At 45.1% G+C, this 25,309-nt stretch overlaps 3 protein-coding genes across 3 annotated transcripts; 1 reads left to right on the plus strand and 2 right to left on the minus strand.

The window, feature by feature from the left end:
• Positions 1–827: 827 nt before the first annotated feature.
• On the minus strand, positions 828–7,687 carry LOC123491536 (calcium-binding protein 2-like). Its single transcript, XM_045222394.1, has 8 exons — positions 7,604–7,687; positions 7,051–7,122; positions 6,460–6,592; positions 2,453–2,483; positions 1,952–2,095; positions 1,753–1,862; positions 1,341–1,488; positions 828–1,126 (listed from the first exon to the last, which is right to left on the minus strand). The coding sequence occupies exons 2-8, from the start codon at positions 7,119–7,121 to the stop codon at positions 1,098–1,100; spliced, it is 666 nt and encodes a 221-aa protein (XP_045078329.1). The 5' UTR covers position 7,122; positions 7,604–7,687; the 3' UTR covers positions 828–1,097.
• A 734-nt stretch (positions 7,688–8,421) lies between these two features.
• On the minus strand, positions 8,422–10,375 carry LOC121572744. Its single transcript, XM_041884768.2, has 3 exons — positions 10,289–10,375; positions 9,385–9,920; positions 8,422–9,238 (listed from the first exon to the last, which is right to left on the minus strand). The coding sequence occupies exons 1-3, from the start codon at positions 10,344–10,346 to the stop codon at positions 8,456–8,458; spliced, it is 1,377 nt and encodes a 458-aa protein (XP_041740702.2). The 5' UTR covers positions 10,347–10,375; the 3' UTR covers positions 8,422–8,455.
• Positions 10,376–17,052: 6,677 nt separating this feature from the next.
• LOC123491480 (tudor domain-containing protein 7B-like) lies at positions 17,053–25,243 on the plus strand. The gene is made up of 4 exons (XM_045222279.1): positions 17,053–17,061; positions 18,433–18,506; positions 18,754–18,914; positions 25,008–25,243. Exons 1-4 carry the CDS (start codon positions 17,053–17,055, stop codon positions 25,226–25,228), a joined length of 465 nt encoding a protein of 154 aa, XP_045078214.1. The 3' UTR covers positions 25,229–25,243.
• The last annotated feature ends 66 nt before the right edge of the window (positions 25,244–25,309 follow it).

Consider the following 25,309-nt stretch of genomic DNA (forward strand, 5'->3'; position numbering starts at 1 on the left):
ACTTTATATAGAACAATGAGGAAACCTATAGAAAACGTTATGCTGAAGTACTGAAATTCCCACAGAAGAACGTTGTTTCTGAACATTCTCTGAACTATTTGAGAACATTCCCAATGTCAAACCAGTTGGAGAACATTCCTAGAACATTACCAACATTTTACTTAAATGTAGCCATGTATGAACTTTTAGGAAATGTTCTGTTAAAGTAATGAAATAGCAAGAAAATAATGTTTTCGTCAAGTTCCTTAAATGTACTGAGAATGTTCCAAATCCAAGCAACTATCCTGCACCATTCCCAGAAAGTTGTGAGAAGGTTGTATGCAAAATAATCATAGGACAACCACGCTCTCACCAAGCTCTAAGAAACATATGGTTCTCAGAACGTTATGTGCTAGCTGGGAGTACTCTATTCTGGTCCCAGATATGTTTGTGCTGTCTTGCCAATTCTATTGCTTCAGTTGGTAATGGAGTTGGCAAAACAATACAAACAGATCTGGGACCAGGCTATATTTACTCTGCTTAAGGGTTATTGTTTTATTTTCATTTTGTTAACTTAACATTTATCCTTGGTTAATTACAACGTTTTAGGAATAAAGTTAATGAAAGGAGAGTTTCAAATTCGTCAAGTTATTTGCAGAAGTAAAGTTTACAGGCTTATGGTTAATTGAGTGTGCTTGATACCTGTGTAGATATTTATGTCTTTATTTTACTGAAAAAAATTATACTGAAAAATGTGTTTTTCAAAAGTCTGTGGTTGTAACTCAGTCACTCAGCAACTCAGATTGACATTCTAATTATTTATTAAAATAGAAAAATTGTATCTTATTTACATGTCATATTACATACAGCCAATCAGTGTCTACAAACTGATGAATTAGTATAATCCAAATACATTTAAAATACATTTAAGAATATACTCTTGCCCATTGTACACCATATTTATTTTCTAGTATAGAGGAGAGAACAGAAAAGGAGAGAACAGGAGAGGAGAGGAAGAGAGGAGCGAAAAGGAGGAGTGAGGAGATGAGAGGAGTACATCTCATCCTTAAAGCTGATCATACACACAAATGATAGCGTCTTCTCAGGTCTTCCAGCACTTACCGAATGGACAGAATCATGACGAACTCTGGAAGGCAAGAGAGGGAAATGAGAAAGGCTACAAAATGTGTGTGTGTGACTGTGTGTGTGTGTGTGTATGTATGCATGTGTGTGATCTTACTTCTGTGTATGTGTGTGTGTCCTGACGTGTTTCTGCATGTTTGTGAGTGTTTCCTCCGTGTGTGTGACCTTACGTGTGTGTGTATGTGTGTGTATGTGTCTATGCACCGTTATCTCCTCACCATCAAAGTCGACGCTTCCGTCTCCGTTGATGTCTATCTCTTTGAGTATCTCTTCCAGCTCTCCTTTCTTCAGTTTCTCCCCCAGTAGACTATTCACCGCCTCCTTCATCTCATCCTGGCTGATCTTCCCATCACAGTCCTGGTCAAACTGAGAGGAGGAGAGGGAGAAGATATGATGGAGGGATGTTGAGGAGGAGAGAATGTGGGTGATTAAGTGAACATGTGAGTTAATATTGGCTGAGGGCTGAATCCCAACTTGAGGAAGAGTAGGTCATGTAAATCATGCAATAATGAAGAGGCTGGGAGATATTAATGAGAGTTTGAGTAGGGCCATAATATCTGTGTTTGTAGGCCTGTGTTTTATGAACATTCACTCAATCTCAGTCTCTTTGGCTCTGTGTCAGTCTCTTACCTGTGAGAAGGCGGACCTGAGCTCTTTCAGCCCCAGCATATCAGCTGTCTCTCCCATTATCCTGGGACCCATCAGCTCACAGAAGTCATCAAAGTCCATCAGACCGCCCACTGAAGGGAGACAGCCAATCAACAGTCAGGACACAGGTAGGGACTGGACAATAAGCACATTAGATGAAAATAACTTAAACTTACCATACTCCTCATCTTGATCTGTTGCACTATCTCCAGCAGCTCCATCTCAGTGGGCATGTAGCCCATGGTCCTCATGCACTCAGCTACGTCCTTGTAGTTCAGGTAGCCGTCACAGTCGTAGTCAAACTCCTTGAAGGCAAAGTCCAGCTCTGTGCCAAAGGTTAAAGGTTACAGGTCAGAAGTTGATGATGACACCATAGAAATAGAATTACCAGAAAGGACATTCCCATTCAAGTCAACGTTCCGTGATGGGTGGACCGGCTGCCATATTGAGTGTGCCCATGAATGTACCGTCAAATTGCCGTGGTCTGAGGGGCTTTTTGCCCGATCTAGTCATACTATTTCTATGGATGATTCAAAGCTACCCCCCTTCACAAATATAGCGCCTGTTAGAATCTTAACTTGAGTAACACGGGTTCAGTGTAATAAGTTGTGCAACTAGTCAATCAACTGTAAGTGAAAGCATTCTATTGTATATGCAATATCACTGTGATAAGAAGACTCACCATCCAACTCTGCTTGGGCCAACTCCCTCTCCTAAAGGAAGACAACAAGCAAAGGAGAGATACACTATATAAACAAAGGTATGTGGACACCCCTTCAAATTTGTGGATTCGGATATTTCAGCCACACCTGTTGCTGACAGGTGTATAAAATCGAGCACACAGCCATGCAATCTCCATAGACAAACACTGGCAGTAGAATGGCTGAAGAGCTCAGTGACTTTCAATGTGGCAGCGTCATAGGATACCACCTTTCCAACAAATCAGTTCGTCAAATTTCTGCCCTGCTAGAGCTGCCCCGGTCAACTGTAAGTGCTGTTATTGTGAAGTGGAAACATCTAGGAGCAACAACGGCTCAGCCGCAAAGTGGTAGGCCACACAAGCTCACAGCACGAGACCGCCGAGTGCTGAAGCGCGTAGTGAGTAAACATAATCTATCCTCGGTTGCAACACTCACTACCGAGTTCCAAACTGCTTCTGGAAGCAACGTCAGCACAAGTTTGTCTGGAGCTTCATGAAATGGGTTTCCATGGCCGAGCAGCGGCACACAAGCCTAAGATCACCATGAGCAATGCCAAGCGTCGGCTGGAGTGGTGTAAAGCTCGCCGCTATTGGACTCTGGAGCAGTGGAAACGCGTTCTCTGGAGTGATGAATCACGCTTCACCATCTGGCAGTCCGACGGACGAATCTGGGTTTGGCGGATGCCAGGAGAACGCTACCTGCCCGAATGCATAGTGCCAACTAAATCAAATCAAATCAAATCAAAATGTTATTGGCCAAGTGCGCTGAATACAACAGGTGTAGACATTACAGTGAAATGCTTACTTACAGCCCTTAACCAACAATGCATTTATTTTTTTATAAAAAAGTAAAATAAAACAACAACAACAAAAAAGTGTTGAGAAAAAAAGAGCAGAAGTCAAATAAAATAACAGTAGGGAGGCTATATATACAGGGGGGTACCGGTGCAGAGTCAATGTGCAGGGGCACCGGCTAGTTGAGGTAGTTGAGGTAATATGTACATGTGGGTAGAGTTAAAGTGACTATGCATAAATAATTAACAGAGTAGCAGCAGCGTAAAAATATGGGGTGGGGGTGGGGGGCAGTGCAAATAGTCTGGGTAGCCATGATTAGCTGTTCAGGTGTCTTATGGCTTGGGGGTAGAAGCTGTTGAGAAGTATTTTTGACCTAGACTTGGCACTCCGGTACCGCTTGCCGTGCGGTAGCAGAGAGAACAGTCTATGACTAGGGTGGCTGGAGTCTTTGACAATTTTGAGGGCCTTCCTCTGACACCGCCTGGTATAGAGGTCCTGGATGGCAGGAAGCTTGGCCCCAGTGATATACTGGGCCGTACGCACTACCCTCTGTAGTGCCTTGCGGTCGGAGGCCGAGCAGTTGCCATACCAAGCGGTGATGCAACCAGTCAGGATGCTCTCGATGGTGCAGCTGTATAATTTTTTGAGGATCTGAGGACCCATGCCAAATCTTTTCAGTCTCCTGAGGGGGAATAGGCTTTGTCGTGCCCTCTTTACGACTGTCTTGGTGTGTTTGGACCATGATAGTTAATTAGTGATGTGAACACCAAGGAACTTGAAGCTCTCAACCCGTTCCACTACAGCCCCGTCGATGAGAATGGGGGCATGCTCAGTCCTCTTTTTTTTCCTGTAGTCCACAATCATCTCCTTTGTCAATGTCACGTTGAGGGAGAGGTTGTTATCCTGGCACCACACGGCCAGGTCTCTGATCTCCTCCCTATAGGCTGTCTCATCGTTGTCAGTGATCAGGCCTGTGTCGTCTGCAAACTTAATGATGGTGTTGGAGTCGTGCCTGGCCATGCAGTCATGGGTGAACAGGGAGTACAGGAGGGGACTGAACACGCACCCCTGAGGGGCCCCCGTGTTGAGGATCAGTGTGGCAGATGTGTTGTTACCTACCCTTACCACCTGGGGGGCGGCCCGTCAGGAAGTCCAGGATCCAGTTGCAGAGTGAGGTGTATAAAGTTTAGTGGAGGAGGAATAATGGTCTGGGGCTGTTTTTCATGGTTCAGGCTAGGCCCCTTATTTCCAGTGAAGGGAAATCTTAACGCTACAGCATACAATTACATTCTAGATGATTCTGTGCTTCCAACTTTGTGGGAACAGTTTGGGGAAGGCCCTTTCCTGTTTCAGCATGACAACGCCCCCGTGCACAAAGTGAGGTCCATACAGAAAAGGTTTGTCGAGATCGGATTGGAAGAACTTGACTGGCCTGCACAGAGCCCTGACCTCAACCCCATCGAACACCTTTGCGAGCCAGGCCTAATCGCCAAACATCAGTGCCCGACCTCACTAATGCTCTTGTGGCTGAATGGAAGCAAGTCCCCGCAGCAATGTTCCAGCATCTAGTGGAAAGCCTTCCCAGAAGAGTGGAGGCTGTTATAGCAGCAAAGGGGGGACCAACTCCATATTAATGCCCTTGATTTTGGAATTATATGTTCGATGAGCAGGTGTCCACATACTTTCGGCCATGTCGTGTTTTGTATTTTACCCCCTTTTTCTCCCAATTTAAATTATGATCTTGTCTCATCGCTTTAACTCCCCAATGGGCTCGGGAGAGGCGATGGTCGTATCATACGTCCTCCGAAACATGACCCGCCAAACGTCACTCCAAGCCAGCTGCACCAATGTGTCGGAGGAAACACTGTTCAACTGACGACCGAAGTCTGCAGATTCCGCCACAAAGAGTCGCTAGAGCGCGATGAGCCAAGTAAAGCCACCCCGGCCAAACCCTCCTTTACCCGGACGACGCTGGGCCAATTGTGCGCCGCCCTATGGGACTCCTGGTCACGGCCGGTTGTGACACAGCCTGGGATCGAATCCCGGGTCTGTAGTGAAGCCTCAAGCACTGCGATGCAGTGCCTTAGACCACTGCGCCACTCGGGAGGCCCCATGTAGTGTGTGTTTTAGTGAGGGAGCTGCCATAGAGAAACAACACTGTCTGCCATACTGAAGCCTTTTGAGTAATATTATAGTGCATGTATGGCGTTTAGAACTAGACATACTATACTCTGGATAGGGTTCACCTTAAAGAGTCAAATACAGATACTTTTGGATGGAAGTTTAGCACAGGCGATTTGGTGAGAAGTTTTAGGGTCAGGTAGTTCTGGTGTGTTAGGAAGTTAGTGAGGGATTGGGGACAGGTACAGTTGGGGATGTTTCCTGATCAAGGTGGATTAAATCATAATGGTTTCTATCATGTTTGTTTGGGACACCATTCAACCTCATTCACACACGTGTTTGTAGCGTGTTGTGTTTACCCGCATAGCCTACACACACTGCATGCTCAATATGATCTAGTTTATGTTCTAGTCTGAATTATTCTATCCTAAATCGATGTCCCCAAGCTAAGTTTTACAGTGTCAAGAAACAAAGTGAGAAAAGCAGAAATTGTTCATTAAACATCGAACATCAATTGACACACAATACCACACCCGTCACTGGGTCTAAACGTTTACAAATATCAAACAAAAAAAGTTCCTAAAAGAATCGTACAACTTTCCCTTTGTGTTCGATGCTCTTTCGGCAGCTTCTACCCATTAATCCTAATGAATGGTGATGCTGAGCCACACTAAGGATCTAATAATACTGCTGTGTCAATAGGATTAGCTGGAGAGGATAACTACTCTCTGTGTGTGTAGCTTAGAGGGTCATTACCTACACACACACTCCCACACACATGCATGCAGGCAGGCAGACACACACACGCAGGCACACACAGGTAGGCAAGCAGATAGGCAGGCACACATGCGCAGGCACCCACTCATACACACAGCATGCAAAGATCAGGAGCTTAGCTAACGTTGTAGCTTCTATGACTTTTCATTCCTTCGCATGATTATCAATGTCCCCTTGACAAAAAAAAAAACACCTGACTGTTGTTAGCCCAGCATGTCGCTACTAAGAGTTATAGGTCAGGGGTCAGATGTTAAAGTAGCTTTAATGTGTGTGTGTGTGTGTGTGCGTGCGCGTAACGCTCCAAACACGCTGCTGAGCAGGGTGGTGTGTATCTTCTCCATGTCTTTCCTCTTCTGCTCTTTCTTAGACACCTTCTTGGGAGCTGACTCCGAACCCGAGGACGAAGTCTTCCGGGATTTACCACCTTTGCTACAGGCCAGGAGCCAAGAGGCAACAGGTGTTCACAATATTACAGACAATGACATGAGCTATCTTGACACCTTGACTTGACTTACAGTATTGTAATAACCATGGAGCGAATCCGTGCAAATAGAATCATCACTCAATGGCTTCGTACACTTTCAAGTTTTACAACTGATGTAAAGCACATTTGGCACAATAGTTGTGATACAACAGAGAGTTTTTCTGCACAAAAATATTATAAAAATTATAAAAAGTATTGTGGAGACACCGCTTAACGGTTTTGTCGATATTTTTGGACATCACAAACACATCAGGTGTATCACAACCATTGAGTCAACAATATGACTTGTACAACCTGAGTGTGTACGGTGCCAGTGTCTCTCAATAACTCTATTGTGCCCATCATGGCCAATCTCTTTCTCTACGGCAAGTTCTCCTGTCTCAGATGTAGACGTTGATCTTACCTGTCTGTAGAGGCTGCAGACATTGCAGAGGTTACAGAAGTTGCAGACGTGGTGGACGGGGTCTTAGACATCCTGAATAAAATGAATACACAGATGAGTGTGTATGTGTTGATAGCTACATTTTCAGAAACGGATATTGGCAGGTGTCACGGTCACAGAAATTATGATTTCTTTGCAAAGCATACCCAACACACTGTGAAAATAGGTAGCCTAGTGGTTAGAGCATTGGGTCAGTAACTGAAAGGTCGCTGGTTTGAATACCTGAGCCGACAAAGTGAAAAATCTGGCGTGCCCTTGAGCAAGGCACTTAACCCTAATTTGCTCCAGGGGTGCTGTACTAGTATGGCTGACCCTGTAAAACAACACATTTCACAGCACCTATCCGGTGTATGTTACAATATATATTTTCTTTTTTTACTGTAACCTACTTTAGGGACATACACACATACACAGTCAAGGTATAGGTAATCAACCAACCTGCAAGGAAAAGTAACTTCCACTCTCTATTTGATGCAAATATTACAGACAGAAAATGTATCTACGTTGTCCTTACCTTTAGCTGGTTGGCAAAAAAATTGCTTCACTCTTCCTCCTGCAGTAATGTGAATGACAGGACTGGGTCCACTTGCTCTCCTCTCCTTCATTCCTCCCTTCCCCTCCCTCCCTCCCTCCCTCCCGCTGTCTATCCCTCCATCCATCAAAGAGTATTACCAGGTGATTTCCTGGCTAAATGTGTCTAGGTCAGAAAGCAAAACAACACATGTGACACAGTGTGATTGACTGTGGCTCTGTCACACGCTCGCATTCACACACTCAGTCAGTCACACCGTGTGTGTCTGTGTGTGACAGGAATTATAAACAAAGTGTATTGTCAAGGGTATTATTGTAGTAGGTAGCTACTTGATATCTTGAACTTTATTTTTTAAAGTGTATTTGTAGTTCGACGTTAGTGATAGTTAATAATGTTTTCAAGGCTATTATTTGAGGTACAGTATTGGGCACCAAATTAGATGTGCAAAAAGTATTTTGAACATATGGTAAATTCTGTTTCATATCTGATTATGACAAATGGAAATACAACTCATTTATTTGGTCAAACAAAACAAAACACAAAAAAATTTATGATGTTTAATAAAAAATTTAAAAAACATCAAATGCAGAGCAAATTCATTTATGAAGATTTTTTAAAATAGGATTCACATAAATAGGCTGTGTGGTAACACTTTATTTTACAGTCCTATTTCATATAGTGTTTACCTACACTCTTAGAAAAAAGGGTTCAAAGGGGTTCTTCGGTTGTCCCCATAGGAGAACCCTTTTTGGTTCCTGGAACCAAAAGGGTTCTACCTGGAACCAAAAAGGGTTCTTCAAAGGGTTCTCCTATGGGGACAACCGAAAAACCCTTTTACACAAGGGCTTTCCTCTGTAGCATCTTGCACTTTGACTTTGTCTTGCAAGTCGTTCGCATGCGTGCCGTGCAGTTGGGTCCAGGGTATCCCTGTGAGGTGGCTTCCAGCTCTCTGTGTCTCTTGCTGGGGCTTGCCTGATGGCTCTCCTCCCCCCAAGACAGAGTGCTGTGGCTGGGCTGGGGACAGTAGGGCTGAGGGAGGTAGCTCTGGAGGTTGTCCATGGGTCTCATCAAGGAGGGGCCAGCCTGGTGGCTCTTGTCTCGCCGAGACAGAGTGCTAAAGCTGGGCTGTGGGCTGGGGCTCCTGGGGGCCCCTCTGGAGCTCACGTCGTTGTCTCTCCTTCTCTTTCTGGAGGGTATGGCTGAAGAGGAGCAGGTGGAGGAGGAGGAAGGCAGGTCTGGAGACAGTACATGCTCATGGCGTCTGGATGATGAAGATACCACAGTGGCTGAGACTGAGGATGATGAAGTGGAAGGCAGATATGGATAAAGGTGCTCTGCATGGCGTCTTGGAGGTCTCTTTGTGACTGAAACAGAGGATGAGCAGGAGGAGCCAGTGGTGCGCAGAACTGGTTTCACCACCATAGGAGGAGGAGGAGGAGAGGGACAACGCCTGATCATCTGGCTGTAGAGGAGGCTACAGGACTGCCTAGCTTCCCAGCTGTCTAGAAGGTGGGCCTGGAGGTAGGCCAGGCTGGGGAAGGGCAGCTGACACAGGGCACACTGGTAGCCCTCAGAGCCCTGGTAGCCCCGGTGGTAGCCTGGACCATTATTGGAGGCCTACAATAAAATACAACTTTATTGTCCATATGTTACAGTGAACAACAGAAATGTGTCTTCTGCTCAATTCTACCCCTTCCTCTACACACACACACACACACACACACACACACACACACACACACACAGATAGACAACACACAGACCTGGCTGGAGACATAGCGGACGAAGTCTGCCTGGAGGTGGTCAGTGCATCTGCCTCGCCGCGATCCCAGTTTCACCTCAAGGTCATTGATAACGGCGTAGAGACGACGGGCCCTATCAGCCTCCTGGTCCTGCTGGTTATTGTGGATCTGGATGGGGGAAGATGGCGATGGCTCCTCAGATACATACACCAATGGAGGAGGAGGAGACGGACACAGCCTGATCATGTCACTGTAGAGGCGGTTACAGCCTGTGCTGTGGGTCCAGCTGACCAAGAGGTGGGCCTGGAGGGAAGCAAGGCTGGGGAGGGGCAACCGACACAGGCCACATTGGTAGCCCTGGAAGCCCTGGTCGTCTGGTCCCTCAGTCAGGTCCTGGTGGACGGAGACACGGTAGAGGAAGCCAGCCTGGAGGTGGTCGGGGACTCTGGAGGTGCCTCCCAGGTTTGCCTCAGGGTCGTCGGGTATGGAGTAGCTCCATTTGGCCCTGCCAGTCCGCTGGTCATGATCCTGAATACTAAATACCTCATCAAAATACACTGGAGGGAAGACAGGCAGAAGTAAAGGGTATGTCCAAAGCAGCCGCCTATTCCCTACATAGTGCACTACTTTTGACTAGAGAAACTGCACCCTATCCCTACATAGTGCACTACTTGTGGCAAGAGAAATGGCACCCTATTCCCTACATAGTGCACTACTTTTGAACAGACCCCTGGTCAAAAGTTGTGCACTGCATAGGGAATAGGGTGCCATTTGGGTCATCAAGCCAGTACTTGGAAATGTATGCTGACTGATTTGTAAATTACAGAGAAAAAGCCACATTCAAACAAATCAACCTTATTTATAATAAACCTTTTATGGAAATAAATTCACAATATTTTAATAATTGAAAAGTTTATAGTCTTACAATTTCGTAGATCCATTTCTTGGTGAAGGATGGTGGATTGAAAAAGTTTGGATGTCATTGAAACTCACACACCTCTGCTCATTGAAAGTAATGTTTGAGTTATGAAATTATTTGCATATCTTTGGTGAAAAGTGCATTCCAATGTAATGTTTGGTTCTGTTTCCCAGGGAAATGATGTGAAAATTCGGATACATCATAGAACTAAATGATGATGGAACCCTGATGTCATAATTGATATCTATCATGTAATAATAATAAATAATAATATGCCATTTAGCAGACGCTTTTATCATGTGTTCTATATTTTTACAGTAGGTCATTATTTCCTGGTAAACAGCAGAACTAAACATACGACTTTTTCAGAAAGGAAACATGCTTATTACAAACGTATTTTTTTCATTTTTTTTATTTTTATGTACTGTTAACCATTTTATATTGTGTTGCATTGATTACATCTTTTTTTATTGTGTTATGGGCTATTATTGTGCGCTTTTATGTTTGCTGTTTGTCCGCATTTCATAGGTCACAAAATTATTTGTAGTGCGAAAAGTGCTTGAAACCACATTTAATACTACAGATACTAATAGCAATATTGGGTCATTATTTTCATTCAGTTGGACACCCTCTCGCGCTCTAGTGTAAGCCTACTGCAGACTATACTTAAGTGTTCACTCCAGGCTGATATAGAAGAGGAAAGGGAAACGCTGACTCTTCCTAAGATTTGACAGAGTTTAGTTTTGGCAAAGGAGACATTAGTGCATGCAGGAGACACTGTGGAAATGTTTAAATGATGCAATGGCTAGGCCTATAGGCTATATAGGAATTTGAATTATAAAATGTATCAATAGGTCTATGCAAGTGTTAAACATTCTTAGATTTGGATAAAGCGTTATACATTTTGATTGACACATTTTCTCGTGTGTGTGTGTGTGCGTGTGCATCTGACTACTTTACTGCAGTATCAGTTTCTCAATGTGAAATAGCTGAGATACCAAGGAATTATGAATGGCACTATACAGTCAGAGAGGTGGAAATGTTTTATATAAAACACCCAACACTCAAACTTCTGGAAAAATGAATCTGAGGATTGAGAAAACAGTTAAATCTTTCCCACAGTATGGCCTATATGTATAACTGGGAACTCCTTTTTCTGTTGACAGAACAGTCAGCGCGGTGGATTTTGGAAAATAAATACACTTTATTTGTTCAGCGATTATTAACCTGTTCGGTGCAATCAGTTGCACTTTATCCGCACCTGTGACACAATGAACTAGAGTGTCTCATGAGCCAAACGTCACAGGGAAGGACATGACAATTCTGATGGAGTTGGGAAGTCTGTAAGCAAAACAGCGATTTTCTCTAAAGATATGATTTTAGAATACGGTAAGTAACAAGTTGACAACACCATATTGCTATTATTCTATGACAATGCATCTCCAAGTGTGTTTTTTCCCAAACGTTTCATGAACTCTTCGACCGCGATAGCAAAAGTTTATGAGCCCCTGCCCCCCTACCCCATGTGTTCTCCGTGGATAGTGCGCGTGAGGCGCAACTAGGGGCGCGGTGGCGCGTGATCCACTGTCGAGTTTTCGGTAGAGCTACTACATGGAGAAGTGGGAAATTATTTGATTGAAGATGTCAAATGCCGAACAGGAGGTAGAACCGGACCCAGTGGCGGTGGGTAACGGAGTTGACACTAACAGTCGTCGTTACCAGAGAGAGCTCTCAGCAGATGACCACAACCATCATCACCATGATCCGGTAAAAATTGGGACTATCACCCGAAGTAGAAGAATGGGTGAGTCAGTGATACAAGTAAAAAAAAGTACACTCAGATGTACAACCCTCTGCAGTAGTAGTGATATTGTTGTTAATTAGGTATATTTGGGGATATATTACAGGACAAGGCCTATATAATCATTAGATTATAATTTTCTCTCAAATACACACCCCTAGGTAATGATAATCTTTAGGAATATTTTGACCAAGGTAAAATTTGTTTTATATTGGATATTCGGTGGATATTCGGTTTTCTCTCCTAAATAGCTATTGAACCAAGCATGCCATAACTATGAAGATGGCATATTCTGAATCAGGGTTAGATGGAGAATAATCCATACTTGAAAATACATACAAAAAATGTCTGATTTCAATCTTCAATAGCTCTTACATAAAGCGTGCCATGACTATGATAATGATATATTCTGAATCAGGGGAGGTAGACAGAAATTCTCAACTTTTTTTGTTTCTTGAAATATATATATATTTTAGCTTTCAATCTTCAATACATCTTAGACAAAGTGTGCCATTACTTTTTTATTATGAGATTGTTTTAATCTTCAAAATGTTCATACACAAACCGTGCCATGACTATGAAAATTATTAGTGGATTTTTCCCCATCCTCCCCCGATTCTGAATATATCATGTTCATAGTCATGGCACGCTTTGTCTAAGATCTATTGAAGATTGAAAGCAACAACAACAAAACATCTCAATTTGACCAAACAAAAAAAGTTGTGAATTTCTGTCCATCCTCCCCTGATTCAGAATATACCATATTCATAGTCATGGCATGCTTGGTCCAATAACTATTGATGAGAGAAAAACGAATATCCACCAAATATCCAATATAAAACTAATTTGACCTTGCTAATATTTTGTTGATTGAATGTCTAGTACTACGAATAGTCATAATAGCTCAGTTTGATTGAATTTATTTGACAACTTGATGATTGTTAAAGGTCTATGGTGGTCTGTTTTGTACCCCTGCCCCTACCTCTCTATTCTTCCTGTTTAGATGGGGACACTATGAAATCAGAGCTTGGCAGATGCCTCCTGTTCTCTCTCTCTCGCTCTCTCTCTTTCTCTCTCGCTCTGTGTGTGTGTGTGTGTGTGTGTATGTGTGTGCAGGGGCGGTGTGTTCAATAGGGCGATATGGGCGACGCACTGCCAAACGGGAAAAGGAAGGGATTTTTTTTCTAATCAATTATATCACGGCAACAGTAGTTATCAGTGTTGTAATCTAGACGTCTGGTGTGATCTGCCACTAATCTGTCCAATCAGGCTAAAGTCGTGCTTCAAATGGCCACCCCCCCTTTTGGGGCGATTTCAGTCAGGTTGAAAATCGCCCAGAAGTCTGTCATAAACTCCCATGTAAAATCTATTTTTTCAAATATCAGAGCTTTCAATACAATCTCTATGGGTGTCTGAGGGCTTGCACTTACGCGCTTTCGTCATACGTAACATAACCATGAACGTAACTAAGAAAAGAGCGGGTAGCCTCATCAATCAATTCACTATTACTGTCAAAATGGCAGTGCAACTCGATTGTCTCTTTGAAAGAAGTTCCTTTTTGTCGGCGAACAAATCAAGATAAATTGGCAACGAAACAATTAGGACCTCCCAGACCAAATTTAATAATTCAACAGGTTTCTACTAAAGGCGGAAAGTCCTACACCCGAGGATTTTCCAAAAATTGGTACTGAACGAAAAAATAACATTGCCACTCAACTGGATGAGGGATACAGGCTAGCTGTCCGCCGCCACAACGATGAGGTTAGTGTTGATAATCACAAGTTTACTGGAGAACTGAGACCAAGTAGAGACTTTGGACAGGGTGGATATGGTATAATAAAGGCAGTTTATTCAGAGGTAAAGATATCTGGAATCGCGTGCACGGACCCGTTCGTCAAACTCTTAGGGAGCTATACATTAAGCCCCATTACTTACCATATCAGATAAGAGAAATTGCTGCAGCTACATATATTTTACATCCTGGCCCTACATAGTTCACTATTTGCATCACTTACCAAAATATTACATGTGGTCATATATGCTTGGAAAGTGGAGATGCCATAGAACGTCAAAAAGTAAACATTGCTGGAGACACATTGCCGTTTTGGAGAAGACATCGCGTTTGCTAGCGAAGAGATTTGTTGTGGCAAATTAACTTGGGCTGGGAATTGCCAGGAACCTCACGATAAGATATATGCATTGCGAGTCTCATGATTCTATACGTATTGCGATTCGATACTGTGATTTTATTGCGCACCATATGTCTGTTGCAGAGGGATCAGAAAGCCATGAGAACGAGTTTTGATCAGTCATGGAAATAAAAGTGCTGAAAACAAATTGGCTCCCAATGTGAAAAGATTGAGAACAAGCTATGAAGGAACAATAATGGTGTTTTGGTGCAGGTACAGCCAACTAGCGCTAAAATATTGCGATATTGTCAATACAGTATATCGTAAAGTATCACTATGTAACTCGATTTCTTTCACCCCAATCCCTCAAATTAACGGTAAATAACTGAATTGTTTGCCCCACATTTAGCTAAGATGATTAGCTAGCCAGCTAAAATGTTTTATTTAGTTAGCAGTCGCATCTACAATAGTTTACTGTCAATAACATGTCTCCAAAAATGACGTGGTGTCTCCAATTGTGTTGACATTTTACAATTGCGATGCGCATCCATGAGTATCCACTTTCTGTAGCTCAGCTGGTAGAGCACGGCGCTTGTAACGCCAAGGTAGTGGGTTCGATCCCCGGGACCACCCATACACAAAAATGTATGCACGCATGACTGTAAGTCGCTTTGGATAAAAGCGTCTGCTAAATGGCATATTATTATTATTATTATTATTATCTGAAGAGAGCCCCCAAACATTGTGTGCAGACATTTTATGCAATAAATGAAGTAGGTTGAATCTAGTAGTTCTGATCTTCTGATTGGTCCTGATGAGTTGGGCGAGGTCCCCTCCAGGCTACTGTCACTGTTGCATTGGCTCTGAGTCGGGTTCTCTGTCTTCAAATGTTCAGCCTAAGAGAGGGGATTTTTGTGTGTGTGTGTGTGTGTGTGTGTGTTTAACAGTGATGATGTGTGTGTGTGTGTGTGTGTGTGTGTGTGTGTGTGTTTAACAGTGATGATGTGTGTGTGTGTGTTTGTGTGTGTGTGTGTGTGTGTCCTCAGAGCAAGAACTCGTGAGTTGGAAGAACTGAGAGGCCTATGGCGTGGGTGTTGTCCTTGGCCACCTGCTGACAAGGCTGACAAGATAGGACCCTTTTGTCCATTGTTATTGGATAGGAACAGAACTTATAACCAGCTCCTGACCTAAATAGATCTTAGCACAACATTTTACTCAACATATCATATTCCATATTCACTATAACAAATATATTTACTACGACATTAGCAAGAACCGCCACATCCTCAGCCGGCTAATCCAGTGTGTGAAGTTTTGCGGAGTGTTTGAGTTAGCTTTGCGAGGCAAAGATGAAACTGAGGGCTCCACCAACCCTGGTAAGCCAACACTTTTGAGATCAGTCAATAAATGCTTCTGGTATTGACTTATATGCTGCCCCTGTCTTCATGTTGTTGCTGGACATATCTTTTTTAAAATGTGTGTAGGTCACCTAAATCATCAGAAAAATTGCCCCCCCTGAGAATTTTTTCAGGAGCCGCCACTGTGTGTGTGTGCAAAAGCGATAGAACACACAGGAACATGGGTAGAGGACTAGGGATTACTGCACTTGTCATAATAAACCACATGTCACCCTCTGACTCAACAAAATGACCAATGAAGTACTACAAAGTTCTAGAAAGATTGATTTGTTACCTATTTTTCACAATCTTGCATTCTAATTAAGCAATAAGGCACGAGGGGGTGTGGTGTATGGCGTTTAAGGGCTGTTCTTATGCACGACAACGCAGAGTGCCTGGATACAGCCCTTAGCCGTGATATATTGGCCATATACCACAAACCCCCGAGGTGCCTTATTGCTATTATAAACTGGTTACCAAGGTAATTAGAGCAGTAAAAATACATGTTTTGTCATACCCGTGATATAAGGTCTAATATACCATGGCTGTCAGCCAATCAGTATTCAGGGCTCGAACCACCCAGTTTATAATTTTTAATATCTATCAAAATAGTAGAAATTCTGTCTTCAATTGTTGGTAATATGTTGTTACCACTTTACTTAAAGCATCCCGTTACAATGAGTTATAACTTGTTATAAGCATGTATGAGCCATTAAAATGTCTTATGACAAGGCTTATAATATGCTGTGTCTCTCTATTCATAACCAATGCACCTGTATATTACAGAGAGGTCAATCTCCAGAGAAGCCGGCAGCGTAAAGGGAACCATGTCAACGTCTGAAGACAGCTTCCCAACAGGTAACTTATAACTGATCTAGGATTAGGTCACACCTGTCCATGTAATCTGATTAATTACGATCTAAAAAGCAAAACTGATCCTAGATCAGCACTTCTACTCTGAGACGCTTTATGGATATCAAATCAAACTTTATTTGTCACATTCGCCGAATACAAACAGGAGTAGACCTTACCGTGAAATGCCTACATACAAGCCCTTAACCAACAATGCAGTTCAAGAAAGAGTTAAAAAAATATTTACCAAATAAACTAAAGTAAAAAATAATAAAAAAGTAACACAATAAAATAACAATAACGAGGCTATACACAGGAGGTACCGGTACCGAGTCAATGTGCGGGAGTACAGGTTAGTCTAGGTAATTTGTACATGTAGGTAGGGATAAAGTGACTATACATAGATAATAGACAGCGGGGAGCAGCAGTGTAAAAACAAATGGAGGGGGGTCAATTTAAATAGTCCGGATGGCCATTTGATTAATTGTTCAGCAGTCTAATGGCTTGGGGGTAGAAGCTGTTAAGGAGCCTTTTGGTCCTAGACTTGGCGCTCTGGTACCGCTTGCTGTGCGGTAGCAGAGAGAACACTCTATGACGTGGGTGACTGTAGTCTTTGACAATTTTTTGGGCTTTCCTCTGACACCGCCTAGTATATACAGTGCCTTGCAAAAGTATTCATCCCCCTTGGTGTTTTTCCCCCCAAACATTTTTTAGGTTTAATATTGCAGATAGATTGTAACTTCCATCAATGTAATTGTCTGCATCACATCCAATCCCCCATATGTTTTTTTTCTCTCGCATATATATATATATATATATATATATATATATACAGTTGAAGTCGGAAGTTTACATACACCTTAGCCAAATACATTTAAACTCAGTTTTTCACAATTCCTGACATTTAATCCTAGTAAAAATTCCCTGTCTTAGGTCAGTTAGGATCAACACTTTATTTTAAGAATGTGAAATGTCAGAATAATAGTAGAGAGAATTATTTCTTTCAGCTTTTATTTCTTTCATCACATTCCCAGTGGGTCAGAAGTTTACATACACTCAATTACTATTTGGTAGCATTGCCGTTAAATTGTTTAACTTGGGTCAAACGTTTCAGGTAGCCTTCCACAAGCTTCCCACAATAAGTTGGGTGGATTTTGGCCCATTCCTCCTGACAGAGCTGGTGTAACTGAGTTAGGTTTGTAGGCCTCCTTGCTCGCACACACTTTTTCAGTTCTGCCCACATATGTTCTATAGGATTGAGGTCAGGGCTTTGTGATGGCCACTCCAATACCTTGACTTTGTTGTCCTTAAGCCATTTTGCCACAACTTTGGAAGTATGCTTGGGGTCATTGTACATTTGGAAGACCCATTTGCGACCAAGCTTTAACTTCCTGACTGATGTCTTGAGATGTTGCTTCAATATATCCACATAATTTTCCTTCCTCATGATGCCATCTATTTTGTGAAGTGCACCAGTCCCTCCTGCAGCAAAGCACCCCAACAGCATGATGCTGCCACCCCCATGCTTCACGGTTGGGAGGGTGTTCTTCGGCTTGCAAGCCACACCCTTCTTCCTCCAAACATAACGATGGTCATTATGGCCAAACAGTTCTATTTTTGTTTCATCAGACCAGAGGACATTTCTCCAAAAAGTAAGATCTTTGTCCCCATGTGCAGTTGCAAACCGTAGTCTGTCTTTTTTATGGCGGTTTTGGAGCAGTGGCTTCTTCCTTGCTGAGCAGCCTTTCAGGTTATGTCGATATAGGACTCGTTTTACTGTGGATATAGATACTTTTGTACCTGTTTCCTCCAGCATCTTCACAAGGTCCTTTGCTGTTGTTCTGGGATTGATTTGCACTTTTCGCACCAAAGTACGTTAATCTCTAGGAGACAGAACACGTCTCCTTCCTGAGCGGTATGACGGCTGCGTGGTCCCATGGTGTTTATACTTGCGTATTATTGTTTGTACAGGGTACCTTCAGGTGTTTGGAAAAGCCTCTCAAAGTGGAGAAGAATCAGATATACGCTGCTAAGGTGGAGAACAAGTGAGTAGAGGGAGGAGTGGGTGGGAGGGGGGTGGGAATGTGTCTTGGGAGTATGTGTGGGCACTGTAGATTTCAAGTGTGTATGAGGGATTTGGGTAGGGCTTCTAGTGGGATAGTCTGACTGCATTCAATCATTTGATTAGTCATCTAGTTTATTTGGGCTCCCAGGCTAAGGATTAACTTGAATGAACTAAATGAACTTGACTAATTTACTTCTAACCTCTGACCTCTCTCGGTGCCCTCCTAGTTGGCACCGTGTGCTGGTGAAGGGAGTGTTGACCAACGGCCTGGTGTCTGTCTATGAGCTGGACTACGGTAAACACGAGCTGGTCAGCGGCACCCAGCTTCGCCCACTTATCCAGGAGTTCAGACAGCTGCCATTCCAGGGCATCACTGCACAACTCGCAGGTAACTAAGGGAAGTATCGCCCTCCCGGCAACCATATTCTGTACCTTAGATTTTGCTATGCACCTCAATATAGCAAAGTGGTTCTTGTTATTGGCACACTTTAGAAAAATAGTTATGTCCCTCAAAATGTGTCTGTGTTCCTTTTATGTGTCTGTGTTCCTACATTTACATTTTAGTCATTTAGCAGATGCTCTTATCCAGAGTGACTTACAGTTAGTGAGTGCATACATTATTTTTTTCATACTGAAAACTAGCTGTTTTGTTTTCGTTATTGTCATTGTCATTGATGTTGTTGTTGTTGTGAACACACAAATAAAGCATCCCTACCCTCACTTAGTAGTGTGTCACATGGGCCTTAAAGGCCCAGTGCAGTCAAAACATGACTTTCCTGTATTTTATATATATTTCCATACTATGAGGTTGGAATAATACTGTGAAATTGTGAAACTCATGATAATGCTCTTTTATTGTAAGAGCTGTTTTAAAATACTGAAATTTCAGCCTGTTTTTGTGAGATGGAATTTTGGTCTGCCTGGTGACATCACCAGGCGGTAAATGAGTTAATAGACCAATAAGAAAGAGAGTTCCAAACCTCTCTACCTATAACAGCTAGTTTTCAGTTTTCCCCTCCCCACTCGGACCACTCCCTGACAATCCAATCAAAATTCTTGCTTGAGAAATGCTAAGAAGCTATTTTTGTTTATTTTTGACCATTTTAACTGAAAACAATCACAGTAAGGTACTTAATTGTTACCCAGAAATGATTTGATATTGATATTTTAAAAAAATAAGCTGCATTGGACCTTTAAGCTCCTTAACGTATTGATAATTCCATTAATTCAGAACCTTGGAGAAGTGAGGCCTCTGGTGGCAAAGATAGACATTGGTTGTGTCCGAATGTCCATACTTCCTGTCACGTTGCTGTGGAATGGTGTGGTGTAGAATCAGGCGCAGGAAGCAGAGGATAAGTCCAACAAGACTTTACTAGAGCACTCAAAATAATCCAAACAGCCCGGAGGCAAAAAGACGCACACAGGCGTGAAATAAAGTGAGCGCACACACAGGTGCGAAATACTCTCCTCTACACAAGGAGGAAGCTATGAAAATAGCGTACCGAACACGGGTAGCGCAACAACACGACACGAACAATTACACACAACACTAAACTAACAACAAGGAAACTAAATAGGGTGCTGAATGAGACCTAACACAAAACAGGTGTGACTAACAGACAAAACCAATCAAACAGGAAACATAGAGCGGTGGCAGCTAGTACTCCGGAGACGACGACCGGCGAAACCTGCCCGAACAAGGAGGAGGAGCCGCCTCGGCCGAAACCGTGACAGTACCCCCCCCTTGACGCGCGGCTCCAGCCGCGCGCCGCCTCCGGCCTCGGGGACGACCAGGAGGACGCGGAGCAGGGCGCGTAGGATGACCACGATGGAATTCGGTCATCAGGGACGGATCCAGAATGTCCCTCCTCGGCACCCAGCACCGCTCCTCCGGACCGTACCCCTCCCACTCCACGAGATATTGGAGACCCCCCATCCGGCGTCTCGAATCCAGGATGGTCCGAACAGTGTACGCCGGAGCCCCCTCGATGTCCAACGGGGGCGGAGGAGTCTCCTCAATCTCAAAGTCCTGGAGTGGACCAGCTACCACCGGCCTGAGGAGAGACACATGGAACGAGGGGTTAATATTCTTGTAATCAATAGGTAGTTCTAACCTGTAACACACCTCGTTCAATCTCCTCAGGACTTTAAAAGGCCCCACAAACCGCCGACCCAGCTTCCGGCAGGGCAGGCGGAGGGGCAGGTTTCTGGTTGAGAGCCAGACTCGATCTCCAGGTGCGTACACTGGCCCCTTACTGCGGTGTAGGTCGGCGCTCGTCTTCTGTCGACGTATGGCACGCTGCAGATGGACGTGTGCAGCGTTCCACATCTCCTCCGAGCGCCGCACCCACTCATCCACAGCGGGGGGCCTCGATCTGGCTCTCATGCCACGGTGCCAGAACCGGCTGGTACCCTAACACACACTGGAAAGGGGTTAGTCTAGTGGAGGAGTGGCGGAGAGAGTTCTGTGCCATCTCGGCCCAGGGCACATATCTCGCCCACTCCTCCGGCCGGCCCTGACAATATGACCTCAGAAACCTACCCACATCCTGGTTGACTCGTTCGACCTGCCCATTGCTCTCCGGGTGGTAACCCGAGGTAAGGCTCACCGAGACCCCCAAACGTTCCATAAATGCTCTCCAGACTCTGGAGGTAAACTGGGGGCCTCGATCGGACACTATATCCTCGGGCACCCCGTAATGCCGGAAGACGTGAGTAAATAGAGCCTCAGCGGTCTGTAGGGCAGTAGGAAGACCCGGCATGGGAAGGAGACGACAGGCCTTTGAGAACCGATCCACAACGACCAGGATGGTGGTATTCCCCTGTGAGGAGGGAAGATCGGTAACAAAATCCACCGAGAGGTGAGACCAGGGTCGTTGTGGAACGGGCAGGGGCTGTAATTTACCCCTGGGCAAGTGTCTGGGCGCCTTACACTGGGCACACACTGAGCAGGAGGAGACATAAACCCTCACATCCCTGGCTAACGTTGGCCACCAGTACTTCGTACTAAGGCAGTGCACCGTCCGGCCAATACCTGGATGTCCAGAGGAGGGGGACGTGTGAGCCCAATAAATCAGCCGATCCCGGACCTCGAGCGGGACGTACGCCCGACCCACCGGACACTGTGGAGGACTAGGGTCGGTACGTAACGCCCAACTGGTAACCCAAAAAGGAAACTGACTCCTGAAAGAACAGACATTTCTCAGCCTTGACATACAGGTCATGCTCCAACAGTCTCCTCAATACCCTGCGCACCAGGGCTACATGCTCGGCCCGAGTAGAACTGTACACAAGAATATCATCTATGTACACCACTACTCCCTGCGCCTGCATGTCCCGGAAAATTTCATCTACAAACGATTGGAAGACTGATGGAGCATTCATTAACCCATATGGCATGACGAGATACTCGTAATGGCCGGAGGTAGTACTAAATGCTGTCTTCCACTCATCGCCCTCCCTAATGCGCACCAAGTTATATGCGCTCCTGAGGTCCAATTTTGTGAAGAACCGTGCCCCGTGTAATGACTCCGTCATGGTCCCAATCAGCGGGAGTGGATAACTATATTTTACAGTCACCTGATTGAGACCGCGGTAATCAATACACGGACGCAGACCTCCATCCTTTTTCTTCACAAAAAAGAAGCTCGAGGACGCGGGAGAAGTAGAGGGCCGTATGTATTCCTGTCTCAGAGACTCTGCAATGTAAGTCTCCATTGCCCTTTTCTCCTCCTGTGACAAAGGATACACATGGCTCCGCGGAAGCGCGGCTCCTGTCTGGAGGTCTATCGCACAATCCCCCTGTCTATGAGGTGGCAACCGTGCCGCTCTGGTCTTACTAAACACGAGCGCCAAATCCTCATACTCAGGAGGAATGTGCAGTGCTGGCATCTGGTTCGGATTCTCCACCGAGGTCGCCCCTACGGAAACACCCAGACATAACCCCTCACACTGAGCAGACCACCCTTTAAGAGCCTTCTCTCGCCACGAAATAGTAGGATCATGGGTAATCAACCAGGGAAGCCCCAGTACCACCGGATACGCAGGAGAGTCAATCAGATAGAGTTGAATCGTCTCCTCATGACCCCCCTGCGTCATCATCCTAAGTGGCGCTGTGACCTCCCCAATCAACCCAGATCCTAACGGACGACTATCTAAGGCATGTACGGGAAAGGGCTTTTCGACTGGAAGGAGGGGAATCCCTAACTTAACACAGAATCTCCGATCTACAAAATTCCCAGCTGCGCCTGAATCGACTAGCGCCTTATGCTGGGAACGAGGTGCAACCTGTGGGAAACAAACAGGTAATGTAATGTGTACGACAGAAAGCTCTGGGTAAGTAGGGCGCCTACTCACCTGGGAGGACTCCCCACTGTATGACCTGCCATCTCCCTCATCAGGGGACCCTCCCCAGCACCTAGCCGCGGTGTGCCCTCCGCGGCCACACTTGGTGCAGGAGACTGCCCCCCTCGGGCTCCTTCCTCTACTCCCTCTAGCGCCAGCCCCTCCAAGCTCCATCGGACTCTGCTCGGAGGCGCTGGAGGGTGGAATGGGAGGCCCCCACCTGGGACGTCCGCGGGTCGCAAGCAGGTTGTCCAGTCGAATGGCCATGTCCACAAGCTGGTCAAATGTTAGTGTGGTGTCCCTGCATGCTAACTCCCTGCGGACGTCCTCCCGAAGGCTACACCTAAAGTGGTCTATGAGGGCCCTCTCATTCCACCCCGCATCAGCCGCTAGAGTCCGGAACTCCAGCGCAAACTCTTGAGCGCTCCTCATCCCCTGTCGGAGGTGGAATAGACGTTCCCCCGCCGCCTTCCCTTCTGGTGGATGGTCAAAGACCGCACGGAAGCGGCGGGAGAACTCCGCATAGGTGACTGTGGCGGCGTCTATTCCCCTCCATTCGGCGTTGGCCCACTCCAACGCCTTGCCGGTGAGACAGGAGATGAGGGCGGAAACGCTCTCGTATCCCGAGGGCGCCGGGTGTATGGTGGCAAGGTAGAGCTCCACTTGTAAGAGGAACCCCTGACACCCGGCAGCGGTGCCGTCGTACGCCCTCGGGCGCGAGAGCCGAATCCCACTGGGTTCCGGTAGACGGGTGGGCTGGCTGTCCGGTGGTGATGGTGCGATAGGTGGGGCTGTGGGAACCCCGCTGATCTCCCATCGACGAAGTGTGTCCATGACGCCCTCCAAGGCGTGCCCGATCCGGTTGATTCGGTGCTCTTGACCAAGGAGACGCTCCTCCATGCTGTCGACGGGTGCTCCTGCTGATTCCATAAAGAGGTGTGTAATTCTGTCACGTTGCTGTGGAATGGTGTGGTGTAGAATCAGGCGCAGGAAGCAGAGGATAAGTCCAACAAGACTTTACTAGAGCACTCAAAATAATCCAAACAGCCCGGAGGCAAAAAGACGCACACAGGCGTAAAATAAAGTGAGCGCACACACAGGTGCGAAATACTCTCCTCTACACAAGGAGGAAGCTATGAAAATAGCGTACCGAACACGGGTAGCGCAACAACACGACACGAACAATTACACACAACACTAAACTAACAACAAGGAAACTAAATAGGGTGCTGAATGAGACCTAACACAAAACAGGTGTGACTAACAGACAAAACCAATCAAACAGGAAACATAGAGCGGTGGCAGCTAGTACTCCGGAGACGACGACCGGCGAAACCTGCCCGAACAAGGAGGAGGAGCCGCCTCGGCCGAAACCGTGACACTTCCATTCTAAATAGTAGGCTTTTTGGGTATAAGAAAATATAACGTTTTATAGTATGTGAAATTTAGAACATTCTGTGTGCTTTAAATGCCAGGATGTCATACGAGCGGCAGGTAGCTTAGTGGTTAAGATTGTAGTGCCAGTAACCGAAAGGTTGCTGGTTCTAATCCCCGAGCTGACTAAGTGAAAAATCTGTCGATGTGCCCTTTAGCAAGGCACTCAACACTAATTGCTCCTGTAAGTCGCTCTGGATAAGAGCGTCTGCTAATTTGCCTAAAATGTAAATACTCATTTCGGCTTTTCCTCTAGTAAAATTTGCTGCACACTATTGAGGAAGAGAATCGCACATTAGATGATGCCTTCTCATTATGGATGAGTAGTACGTTGATCTTTTTGCTAAACATTACGTTCAAAATAGTATGTAGTAAGAATAGTACACATTATGTAGTTTTAGTAAGTAGTAGGCAACACAGATTTCGGACACGGCCATTGAATGTAGAAATGCCTATTTGTTATACCGCGTGTTTATTGCTAGGATATTAACCGTTTTCAGCATTCAATGCTGATGTACAGTATTTGTTATTTTGGTGGACTGACATAACATATTTATACTTTACATTAATTATTTTGGTATAAGGCTGTGTGATTGGCTGCCATTCTCCCTCCACCAATAAGAGTGTAACTTTAGTGACTGATATTCTCTGTCCACCAATAGGAATGTAACTTTATTGACTGACATTCTCTCTCCACCAATAGGAGTGAAGCCGAGGCAGTGGTCAGAGGAGGCTTCCATTGTGTTCCGGAACCACGTAGAGAAGAAGCCGTTGGTGGCCCAGCTGGAGGCCGTACAGGAAGCGCATCACCCCTGGGACAGGAAGTTGACTGTCTTCCTGGTCGACACCTCGCAGGAGGAGAGGGACATCTGGGTGCATGACATCATGGCCGAGTTCGCAGACAAACTCACCAAAGAAGTGTAGTTGGATAAACCCTGTGCACAACAGTGCATCTATAGTGCTGGTTATGGCAGGAACAACTAGGTAGGTCTATCCAAAACAAAT

This window comes from Coregonus clupeaformis, chromosome 8 (assembly GCF_020615455.1).
Source record: "Coregonus clupeaformis isolate EN_2021a chromosome 8, ASM2061545v1, whole genome shotgun sequence".
Classification (NCBI taxonomy): Eukaryota; Metazoa; Chordata; class Actinopteri; order Salmoniformes; family Salmonidae; genus Coregonus; species Coregonus clupeaformis.